The 12,130-nt window shown below is 37.0% G+C and overlaps 1 protein-coding gene across 2 annotated transcripts in view; it reads left to right on the top strand.

Annotated features, from left to right (window-relative positions):
* The window catches only part of LOC129353727 (protein sidekick-1-like), a 355,296-nt gene that overhangs the window by 234,814 nt on the left and 108,352 nt on the right, over positions 1–12,130 (top strand). For both annotated transcript variants that reach the window (XM_055023085.1, XM_055023086.1), the window contains exons 9-13: positions 1,244–1,438; positions 3,655–3,771; positions 3,880–4,047; positions 6,282–6,384; positions 6,464–6,637. In XM_055023085.1, the coding sequence (XP_054879060.1) occupies positions 1,244–1,438; positions 3,655–3,771; positions 3,880–4,047; positions 6,282–6,384; positions 6,464–6,637 (757 nt within the window). The remainder of the gene's footprint in view (positions 1–1,243; positions 1,439–3,654; positions 3,772–3,879; positions 4,048–6,281; positions 6,385–6,463; positions 6,638–12,130) is intronic.

Consider the following 12,130-nt stretch of genomic DNA (forward strand, 5'->3'; position numbering starts at 1 on the left):
TTCTTGGAGCAAAAATAGCCACTGCAGCTGGTCAAGCTGCATTCCTGGATTAAAATTAATTATTCAGCTGAATATTATGTTTTTTCTCAATAAATGACTAAACTGGAGAGCTGTTGATGGAAGATGTTTCAAATTCCTTTGTTCTAAAAAGAATTTCTCATGAGTTGTTTTGCTGTTGTTGAGTTTGAGTTGAGTCTGTTTAGGTTTGCTACTAAACAGCTCATGGATCTAATGAAACATCTAATGGCAACTTTAAATCACAAGTGGCAGACATTGGATCTCCTGTTTTGGACACATTTCATGTTCTGTAAGGTTGCTCTCGGCATCATCTATAATATCTGTATTGACCATTGCTCAACTTGTAGCACAATATTTTACCTTGAAGATTTTATGGACAGTGGAACTGAGTTTATGGCAGCATGAGCATGCAGTTTGGCTAAATCCAGGCTTAGGAAATTGCACTTGTTCATGTCTCTTATCTTTAAATGGATTACATGAAAACACTTAAACAGCTGGACATGGTTTTCAAAACTGCAACCTGCTCCCTGTCTTTCACTCTTCACTCCCTCTCTTACACACACTGAGTGAGTTTATGTTTCTCTTCAGTAATCTGATACAGTGGCAGAGTAATTAAATATCAGAGGCCTGGGGATATGGAGAAAAAGATGGAGGCTAGGAGCAGGAATGAGCCAAGGAGAAAAGACAGAATGACAGAGCGAGCCAGACAAGCAGAAATATTTCATGTGTGTCTGGGAAAGCTCGACAACAACAGATTGAGAAAGTCTGAAGTCCATCTTTCTTACCCCCTAAGACACACACACACCCATACAAGCACATACACAGGTGTGAAGGTTCAGGCAGAGTAATTGCATGAGTTCACTGCTCGTCATATCTGGCATGTCGGTCAGACGAGTGGGTTCTGATACTGTAGATATTGTGCACTTATCCTCATCTTTTATTCAGAATGTTTTCAGGCCAATTCAGCCACCTCTGCTTCACCACCCACATTCCCCAATCAATATATTATTAACACTCATTATGCTCACATGCATATTTATAAAGGTGGATTGGATAAGAGAGGGGAACGATGGTGTAAGGAAAGAGCATGGCTGCTTTAGGAGGAATGGGAGCAGTTACCTCAGCAGTGAGGTCAGCTGGGGTCTTATTAGTGAAACCAAAATAATTTCTCATGAGTTGTTTTGATGTTGTTGAATTTGGTTTTGATATTTCTGTTTGTATGTAGGTGTACCACAGCCAAGGATTGAGTGGTATAAGGACACAGTGCCTCTTTCCAAACTGGCCAACGCTCGCTACAGGGTCAGCTCGGCCGCTGGGCTGACCATACGCAAGATACAGCCAGGAGACGGAGGAATATTCCAGTGCTTTGCTCGCAGCCCAGCAGGAGAGATTCAAGCTCACACAGAGCTCCTTGTTTCAAGTAAATTTGTCTGACATGGATTCATAGGATATAAACATAAGTTTCTCTTCGGCTTCATTGGCGGATTCCTCTTCTGCTTGTTATATGATCACATTCATCGTTCATCTTGGTTATTAAGTTAAACTCCATACTGACATTAATTTAATCTTTTTCTGAAAGAGTAGTTATTCTATGAGTTTATGAAGTAAGTAGTCCCATATTATAAAAATTATGTCACTATTTTATTTTAAACAGAATCAAATGTAAATAAGTAATATGTGTATCGATTGTCAGATTTCAAGAATCAGTTCTAGTTATTTGCCTGATTTCTTTAACTTTGGCTGACTGATGATCAGTGAATACTTACATGTGAAACTGATCTTATTCACCAAACGTTTCTACCAACACAAGGTTCTAAGAGAGGGTCAACAATAGTATCGTCGATTGGCAAAAAAGCTATGATCGGTTCTTTTAATAGCTGCAATCAATCTGTAGAGCAAATTATTGGTGTGACCTGTGGAACGACCAATAATACAAACAAAATATACTTAACATTAAAGAAGTAGTATTAAAGAAGTATTAAAGTATTATTCTTAGTATTAAAGTATTATTCTTAGTATTAAAGAAGTGCTTGTCTTGAATATTTTTTTAAAATTAATATGAGTTACAAAATGAGTTGCACAGACCCTCAATGCACCACAAATCGGAACAAACTTTTTGAAAACTGCAAAGCAACAAAAGCTGAGTTTTTTTAATCAAGGCTAAAAACCCAGCTGTTTAGAGCTGCTTTACAACTGTAATAAATAGAACACTGACCAACATATTTGATGTGAAATGATGATGGCACTCGTCAACATGTAATGTTTTTATTACTTTCCATATTTGGTTTTTATTCTATAAAGCACTTGACTGATGCTGTGCTGTGCGCTCTCTGCCTGCTGACAGGATTGTGCACAAGCGCAGCTAACTCAGCGAGTGCATGTGTGAGTGTCGCTGACACATAGAAGTGTATGTTTACATCCAGCTGTTGCCAACTTTTGAGTTGGGGCAATGATCTCGCGCAAGCAAACCAGGTGGTGTGGTTCAGTGCATGTACCCTTGAGCTCAGTTCAAGGTGTCAACTATACTGCCAGCTTGAGGGTAAAAGTAGCTAAATTCCAGATAACATTCATGAGGCAAGAGAAATCCTAAGAGAGGATTCAGATATCTGGATAATATAGAGATGTGGAATCAGGAGTGATAAAAGTTTGTTCCAGGCTCAACTCAGTGTTATTCTGAAGGCGACATGAGGTTGCACAATGTATCTTGAAAGTGATGGTACTAACAGCTTGCACTTTGTGTTCAATTTGCTGTTTAAAATATGATTCTTTTTGCTCACCTAAAACTATGATCAATGAAAAGGATAATTCTTATTATTTTTTCAGTGTATGATTATGCTATAAATGGATTATATTCCTTATTTATCCTGGTGAAAAATATGTGATTGAAGCCTGTTCATGAAGGCAGTCACACATATAATTAATTTATTTGACAGATAGATTCTTTGTTTGTGAAATCAATTAATCTCCATGGCATCCATTCAGCTGTGCAAAGTACTGGGGTGTGCCTAGTCGTTGAAGCGCAGCTCTTATTTGAAACTGCAGTTTCCAAACTTCCATTCAACTTCTTCAGACCAGCTAGCAGCAATTAGCAGCATCTGCTGGAACTGTGTATTTATTAAGCTCATTGTACTATTTACTTGTCAGTGCAAGGCCTTAAATAAAAAAAATAAACTTTTATAGTCTTAGTTGATATATATGTGGCATTTTTATAACTGAAGTTAGAATAGTTACTTGGTTATGCTATAACATGACTCTATGTGCCTGGAAAACACATTGAAATTTTGACCAATTTTACTTGTAAAATTTAACCAACAGTGTCAGTTTAAAACTACACCTACACTTAACCTCTTCACATTTATATTCTGTTTAGTGATATTAGATATAATTCAATGTGTCCTTGTTGCCTCTCCAGCACCCTACAGGCTACATTTATGCACATGCACGTAGCACCATGTAGTAAATAAAGCCTCCATTGATTAGCAAGGCTGCCCTGGTGTTTAGATCAACGCTGACATTCTTTCCATTTCCATTTTTTCTCTTCTGCTGCAGAGCTTTACTATTGTTTCATCCTGTAACTTTGCTTTTAATATTCATCCAATGCCATCAAGCTGCTTATACTATGTTGCTGTGTTTCAGGTGCGGCTCCCACACTTCTGTCCCCTCCTTTTGACCAGACAGTAACTGATGGTGACATGGCTTTGTTTACCTGTCAGAACAGTGGCGCTCCAAAACCTGCCGTCACCTGGAGAAAAGGTGCTGAGCCACAGCTTTCTCTCTACACACATTCCCATGATTGCAATTTAAATTGGTGTAAAGACTGACTTTTTGTCATATGTAATTTATTGTTTTCTCTCTCTGTAGGATCACAAGTCATAGCCAGTGGCTTGGCTCAGGTTCCCAGGTTCATGCTGCTGCAGTCAGGCAGTTTGCAGATTCAGCCAGTCAGCATCCAGGATTCAGGAGAATTCACCTGCATCGTGTCCAACTCTGAGGGAACCATCAACACCACGGCTGCACTCACTGTGTGGAGTAAGACACATACACACACAACCAAAAATACTAAAAATAGCTCAGGATACTGTCAGACTTGTAATATCAGTGTATCTATAGTATACCTGCCTAGTTGTGTTCAGATGGTGGAGCTTGTTGATAGCAGCTGTTCACTGATGCTGTTTTGCTGCAGGGAAAGAACTTTTTGTTTTATTTGCCAGATAAAAAGATGATTTTTTATTTTTTCAATTAGGTTTTTGTGCTTCTTTTTTTTTTTTTTTGCATAATCAATTTTATAATTTGCAGACAAACAGTATATTTATATATCTGAAGATTACTTAATTACAATTTTCTGATCTAGGCTAAAATACATTTTCATTTTTTTTAAGTAAAACCTTTATTTTTGAATTTAGGGTTTGTACATTACCTGTTATAAAACTTATTCTTTTACATGTCTGAAATAAGTTTTGAAACAAATTTAAAATATTGTATGCAATGAATCTGTTTTGTTTTTGAATGATTTGCATTTCAAATAAAAAAAAAATACAAATCAGTATTAATTCAGTTTATGTATCAGCAATTCACAGATATCTCAGGTTAGTTTACAAAATAATTCAATTCAAAACAATAATTTTTATTAAGCATGCGTATAATGACAGTCTGAGAATAAGGGTCAAAATGTCACTACCCTTAGAAAATCTGCACTGAAATAGCCTGAATTCAGAAATTATGCAATAAATTAAAAATAATTCACATTTGACAATGAAATAAAGCTTAAACAATGTTTTTTAATAGTGATTATCTATATTTGACAGTGTTGAACCACTTCGGGCCACTTTTTTCAGTAACAAGCAATCTAACGCATTGCTATTTCAAATCCAGTAATCAGACTACAGTTACTTTTCGAAATCACTTTGCGTTACTGTGTTCTTTTGTTATTTATTTGTATTTCCTCTACGCGTCTTGTCGAGTGACCGACGTTTCTATGCAACAATATCAGCGACAGTACCATAAACAATGGAGGGAGATGTGCATTTTGTTGGTAGAAAAACAGGAACTATTTTGAATTTCTGTAAGTGGCTTTGAGCTCGTTTTTTTTTTTTTTTTTTTAAGTCGCTTGCAAATTGAATGAGTTGCGTGTTGTGCCTTTTTGGGCTTGTTTTTGAACGTGAAGTTACTCATTTGGGTTTGGAAATAAGCAGAGACTCATAACAAACCCCAGAATTTGTCTGACATCGTTTTAGTCCATCATTTTCCGGATGATCTGTCCCGCTGTGTCTTGGTTAATGGGAAGTTAATATATGACCTCTAAATGACGTCAAGCTTCGCGTTGCAAACATCGAGACTAATATGAACAGCGCAATAAAATTTGAAAACAGTCACAAATGAACGAGTCCGTAAAGTTGTGCAACTAAACGCAATTATAATAATTAATATTAAGATTAATGTCACAAATCTGTGCAGCGGGACATCTGAGTAGTGGAGCCGCAGGAGAAGCTCGGTGCGCTACACTCTGACACCAAACACAGGGCCGTAACGCACTACTTGGAGGCTGGGGGGCAGAGTGGGGATTTAAAATCACTCTTAAGAGTTTTCCAGGCAATAGAAACACACAAATTACTTACGTTTTTTTTATACTGTTGTAACCATTAAACAATCTCCCCTTCAGGTCAACCATATAATTGGAAATGCATTGTTGATGTTACTATCATAAAATAGTTGGCAATTAAATATTGGCAAAGCTCAATATAATTTCACTGGTGGCGGAGCGCTGTTGTTAGCAGCTGGTGAAAGTAATTAAAAAAGTTACTTTTAATGTAACTTAGATTACTGACTACTTGACTTGGAAAATAACTAACTAAGTTATTTTCTCAAGGAGTAGTTAGTAATCTGATTAAACTTTCTTTTTCAAAGTGACTATGTTATCACGGATATTTTAATAACTCAAAACAAAAAAAAAATTTGAGTGTAACTATTCCCCAAGGGTACAAACATTTAACATTTTATCTAAGATGTTTAAATTAATATTTTATTGAAAAATATATATTAAATCACTCTTGAACAACAACGTTTTACAAAAGCAAGTCCTCTCACATTAGTATATATGTGAAAAATAAGTCATATCTCACAATATATGTCTTTGTCCATATAATCCACCACTTTGAACTTTATGTACCTGTATTAGTTTGTTTTTGAATGTTGGCACAAGGTCACTAATTCGGTTTCATATAGCTGTACTCCCACTTTCTACATTTTCACTTTTTATTTTTTAGGTCGTACAGTTATTTCTGTGCCTCCAAATGACCAGCGTGTAATCAAAGGAACCACAGCTGTTCTCACCTGTAATGCAACACATGACCCCAGAATTAATATCAGGTAGCTGCTTTTTAAAGTTATAATGAACGTGTATTAAATTTATTTGATTCTCTTCTAATGTACCTTTCCCTTTTTGCAGCTTTAAGTGGTATCGCAGCGGTGTGCCTGTGCTGCCGAGCAGCGGTGGCCGTGTTTCTGTGCAGCCAGGTTCTTTGACTATTAGCCAGACGTGGTCAGGTGACATTGGGGATTACACTTGCAGCGTGATGTCACAAGCAGGCAATGACTCCCAGTCTGCACGCCTCGAAGTCATGTAAGTTTAAGAAAGCAGTTATCCATGGTGACTCTCAAGAGACCTTTTTCTTTTAAATGCCAGTTTTTATAATCTAACAAAATAAGACCATTAAAAATCCTTTAATTCTGCCTTGAAAAAGTGCAATAATCTACTTGCTAAAGTGTGCACACCCTTAAATATTTCAGTGTTATTTTTACATAAAGTTTTTGGAAAGGCTCTGTTAACATGCCACATCTTCTGTCAGGTTGTGGGTACATTTCTTCATTGTAGTCTTGTTTTGTTGACCCCCACCTTTTGTCAGACTCAGGCTATTCTGAAACATACATTTTCTTGTAGTTAAGTCAGTTGTTGATTTGAGTGTAAGGTTGGCTCAGTGTGATGCTTAAAAATGTTTATTTTCCCTTCATCTTTTGCACAATCTGTGACTTGTAGCTCAACACTGACTGGTATTTGAATTTGTAGTCTTTAATGACATTGATAGAGATCAGGTCTACATTGTTTTCAAACATTCACAGAACTTTTATGACTGCAAACGTTCAGTTTATTGAAAATTTTCTGAATGCTCAATGCTAGCTGGGAAGTTAGCAGCTAGTTAAGTTTGTGTGCAGAAGAGGATGATGGTGATTTGGAAAAAACTTTAAAAGCTGTTTTCTCTCAAAAAGATTGATTGAAGAGTGCCAACATTAAAATGTTTTGACTTCCATGTGTTTTACATTGTTGGGAAGCTATGAATCTAGACTGTTGAGAATATAAGTTTGGTTAGCATAACTTTAGAGACAGTCAACCTTTGTGCATATGAAATATTAGATGTAGCATGAACATTTTGAGTAGATTCTAAGTTAGGTAAACTTAGATAAAGATCCAAACTAAAACAACTGCTGACTCTCTGAACTCACAAATTACTAAGGAGGGCCTTCAGACAGGCGGGGGTTGTACTCTCTTTAGCACATGGAGTCTGTCTGTTATCAGAATGAGTAAAATTCTTTGGTGTTTGTTTAAGAGTTAAGAAACGTCTTCTACAAGTATAATCAAATGTATTAAGATAGTTCCTTTAAGCATTAACAGCATGTTCTGAATTAGTTAGTCTCTAACCATACTATTTGCATGCATTTTATATTACTGAAATACAATAGGATTAGGAAACTATTTTACTTCTAAAATATTTCAGGTATTCTAAAAGAGATTTTCTAAAAGAAGATAACCCTGCAGTTTTTAGATCCAAACTCATAGTTATTATTTGGCATTAGATTTTTGTGCCAGTTTGTTTAAAATAGAAATCAATTTCTTGTTGAATTACTGAGGCAGAAAAACCACCAGGTCCAGTTGCAGGTTATAAATTCTGGTCTGGAATGTTTAAAGGGGAAACTGAAGACTCCGTTTGAGAATGACCTTTGTTCTCTCCATATATTTGCCTTTGGATTTTAGCAGGTCACAAGCAAGGTAATGAAATTAACATTAAACAGCCCTACAAGGGCAGGACACACCTTCTAATGCATTTATTTAAATTAAGGGAATACACCTCCTTATAAAAAGGTCTGTTTTACAGCAGAAAATCAAATTGCTTTGTTTGCAGCCGTGAGAGCAATTCCCAAAAATGCATTTTTGTGTCTCTCCTATTGTGTTTTTCTTTTCAACTCGTTGCAGGTAATTGTATGTTTTGTCATGTGTTGGACTTCTTGATAATCTGGGTGTAATGCTGATGTAACATTCTGTATTCATTGAATTCTCTGGATAAAGCTCTAGATATATCTGAAGTCTGATGTCGAATTGTTGTTTCTTTATTATTTCCCCTGTACATGCGGAGTCCCTGGATCTGGGAAACTAAAGGAAAATTACCAAGCCAAGTGAAGTTATTCCTCTAAGTTTTAACAACACCTTTAGCATCTGTAAATAACTCAAAGCGTCATTGAGCAGATTTGTTCCTAGTTTTGCTGTGGCCAGTCTAGGAGGTGTTGCTGATACTCATTTGCCTATATGGTCCTCCATACCTCTGTAGTATGGAGGCTCACGTCAGTCATTGACAGGGCGACTGTGGTTGTGTGGCAGAGTTGTCGTCTTGCAATCGGAAGGTTGTAGGTTCGATTCCAGCTTTCTCCTGCCATATGTTGATGTGCCTCTGGGCAAGGCACTTAACCCCAAATTGCCTACCGGTCTGCGTATCGGTGTAAGTGTGTGAATGGGTGAATGTGACTCTAGTGTAAAGCGCTTTGAGTGGTCAAAATGACTGGAAAAGCGCTATATAAGTTCAGTCCATTTACCATTTTTACCATTTACATTACCATGGCTGTTGTGAGGTGGGAGCTAAGACGCGATGCCTGTGTGGCCAGTCTTGCTTCTCTTATATGGATGCAGACAACATGTTGTGAATAAGCCGTTAGCCACGTCCCAGATATGCTGCCTTCATAATGACTGAACCACAGTGATGTTTTGTGAAACTACCTGGGGAATTTTTGCTGTGTGTCTAGAATAAAATAATTTTTGAGCCAGATAAAAACAAATCTTTGTCAGCTAAAACTCTACAACCAATCAAGGTTAGTTTATTTTTTAAAATCGCAGAATGGGAATCCTGTCTATTCACATTCATACCTTGGTTTTGTTTGAGCGAAAGCTTCAAAATGTTTCGCACTGAATCTGACGTTCCTGGCTCTCACATTAAACATGCCAGACACATTTTAAATGTATCCCACACTGCAGCCCACGCAGCCTCATTACTGCTGCTGCGAAAGAACAGGTAGTAGTAGCCTTTATATATTAATAGGTACTTTGATAACATATTTATGAAAAGGCACTTGATATATAAATGTAATTGCAGGGTAGGAGAAAGAGAGACAGACATGAGTACACATTCATCTAAATTATGGAGAGAAAAGAGGTTACACATGTCAAACACAGCGCGAGGGAGAAGATCTGTGTTTACAGCTGTGTGAAACCATGAGGGGATGAGGGGGATTCTGTTCGACTTTCTGCACCAGTGTGTGTCTGTGCGTGCGTGCGTGTTTGCGTGCAACCACGTTGTGTGACTGACATTCTCGTTAGCTCTGTATCAGTGGGTCATGGAGGCTAACAAACGCTGGCGGCTTTGGAGACAGACTAATTACCAGCAGGTTATTGGTTCAACTCCCGTAAGACCCGTCCATGCGTCTGCGTGTGAATGTACGTGTGTGTTGTTTTGTGGGACTAGTTGTTGAAGCAGTTGATCTGACATTCTCTTATTTTTTCCATTAATTAATATGATCATGTCAGCTCAGAAATGAAAAACTTTTCATTTCCTCTGACTGTCTTGTTTCATTGGATGCTGTAGGGATTGATGTGCTGGATTTACAGAATTCCTCAGTCTGGAAGAGAAGTGTTTGTGTCATCTTGCTAAAAATAATTTCTGTCCATTCACCTGTATTTCCTTTGCTCAAACCAGACATCCTTCTGTCCATTTATGCATTCAATTATCCATCTTACCAGCTTCCCAGCAAACAATTATTAACCTATTATTCTTAAGGTTTTATCTGTACGGAAACATGCTAGACGTTTATCTTTATTTGATGATGCTAATTATTTTCTACCAATATTAAGGACAAAATTATTCTTCTTGCAAACATATAATAGAATAACAACACACAGGGGAAAACAACATATGTTTAATGAATCATCACTCCACATTGTGAAAGGCTTGTTAATAAATTGCAGTAGCATATGGATAATTATAGATTGGACCTTTTGTGTTGATATGGAAGCTTTTCCAAATACAAATTTAAAGCTAATAACTTTATTTACAACATATTTGCAGAAAGAGGAGAAACTGGGACAGATGCCAGCCTGAAAGAAAAATCCCACTAGTGGATGCAAAGCTCCCTAATTAAGATTTTATAATTTGTTTACCTAATCTGTACAAGATGTGAAAAAAGCAGCATGATGAGGAGCTCCAAAGAAACATCTCTTGGTGTCTTACTTTTTTAAGTCTTAGTGCCAGCCAAGTCTGGGGTCATTGATTTCATCTAACATCTGTATAAAGTTTTCACTTTAATTTTGGACTTCATTGTATCAGTTCTATAAATTTGACATGACAAATGTTCAAAGCCAAAGAGGCATGTGAGATTATCTGCTCTTCAAAATCCATTAAGAACAGACATGTTGATAACCTTAGATTGTGAAAGGTCTCAAATTAGGCTTTTGACCTGAATTAAAACATTATAGGTTGGACAATTAGCACTGCACATTACCTTGAACATACTGTCAAAACTGTGAAATATGGTGAAATGGAGGTGGCAGAGTCATGCTTTGGGGATGCATTTTTTCACCAGGAACTAACTGAGATGCTGAGAAAATGCGACAAGTTAAATCATCTCATTTAACTCATTGAGGTGTTGAAGATAAGAGGTTGCCCTTCAACAGGGCGGTGAGCCCTAAACATACAGTCAAAGCTACAAGAAAATTTAGACTATTGCCTATTCATTTGCTAGAACAGCTCAGTCAAAGTCCATACCTAAATCCAAATAATAGTTCACAGATGCTATACCTCCAATTTGACTGTCCCGAAGTTATTTTTAAACCAATGGACAAAGGTTTCCCTGGTCACATGAGCACAGCTGGAAGAGAAACACCAGATATTTCTCACCTCAGTAAATTCAATACATTTTTATTTGTAAAAATGTTGAAAACTATCCAATCTTGTACTACTTTATGTTTTTCTATCACGTAAAATGATAGAAAAATGCAGTATAGTTTGTAAATTTAAATGTGACATTTAAATATGAAAATGTCAGAAATAGTTGGGTCTCTAAAAGATAAAAGTAGTCTTTAATGTCATTGTCAGAGAAACAACAAAATTTTAAAAAGTGCCACCAGTCAGTGCATATGCTTAACAAACAATCTCACAATTTACACACGATGTAAAAAAAACTGATATACATCATTCATGATGATTGATGGTTATTTTTTGATTGCACTTAATTTTGTTATTGCTTTTGGGTAAAAACTGTCTCTAAGACGGTTGGTTCTTGTTCTGATTGTTCTATATCATCTGCCTGAAGGCAACAGTGTAAACAGAGAGTGTCCGGGATGGGAAGTGTCCTTTATGATGTGTTGTGCTTTTTTTAGGTCGCTGTACAAATCTTCCAAAGAGGGGAGAGGGTAGCCAATAATTTTTTGGGCTGTATTCTCAACCCTTTGTAGAGCTTTCCTTTGAGCCGTAGTGCTGCTGTTATACCATATGCAAATACAGTAAGTCAGTATGCTCTCTATGAAGCACTTGTAGAAGGACACCAGCAGTTTCTCTTTGATGTTGCTCTTCCTGAGAACCCTCAGGAAGAACGGTCTTTGCTGGGCCTTTTTTGTCAGCTCAAAGGTGTTCATGTTCCATGTGAGGCCCTGCTCAATTTGGATCCCCAGAAAACGGAAGTCAGTTACCCTCTCCACACATTTCCCCCCAATGATTAGTGGTGTAATATCCGTTTTCTTCCTCCTATAATCTACATGTTAAAGGTTCTGTAGATTCTTGGATTAAAATTCGAATAAAGT

This window comes from Poeciliopsis prolifica, unplaced genomic scaffold (assembly GCF_027474105.1).
Source record: "Poeciliopsis prolifica strain line A6 unplaced genomic scaffold, Auburn_PproV2 SCAFFOLD095, whole genome shotgun sequence".
Lineage (NCBI taxonomy): Eukaryota > Metazoa > Chordata > Actinopteri > Cyprinodontiformes > Poeciliidae > Poeciliopsis > Poeciliopsis prolifica.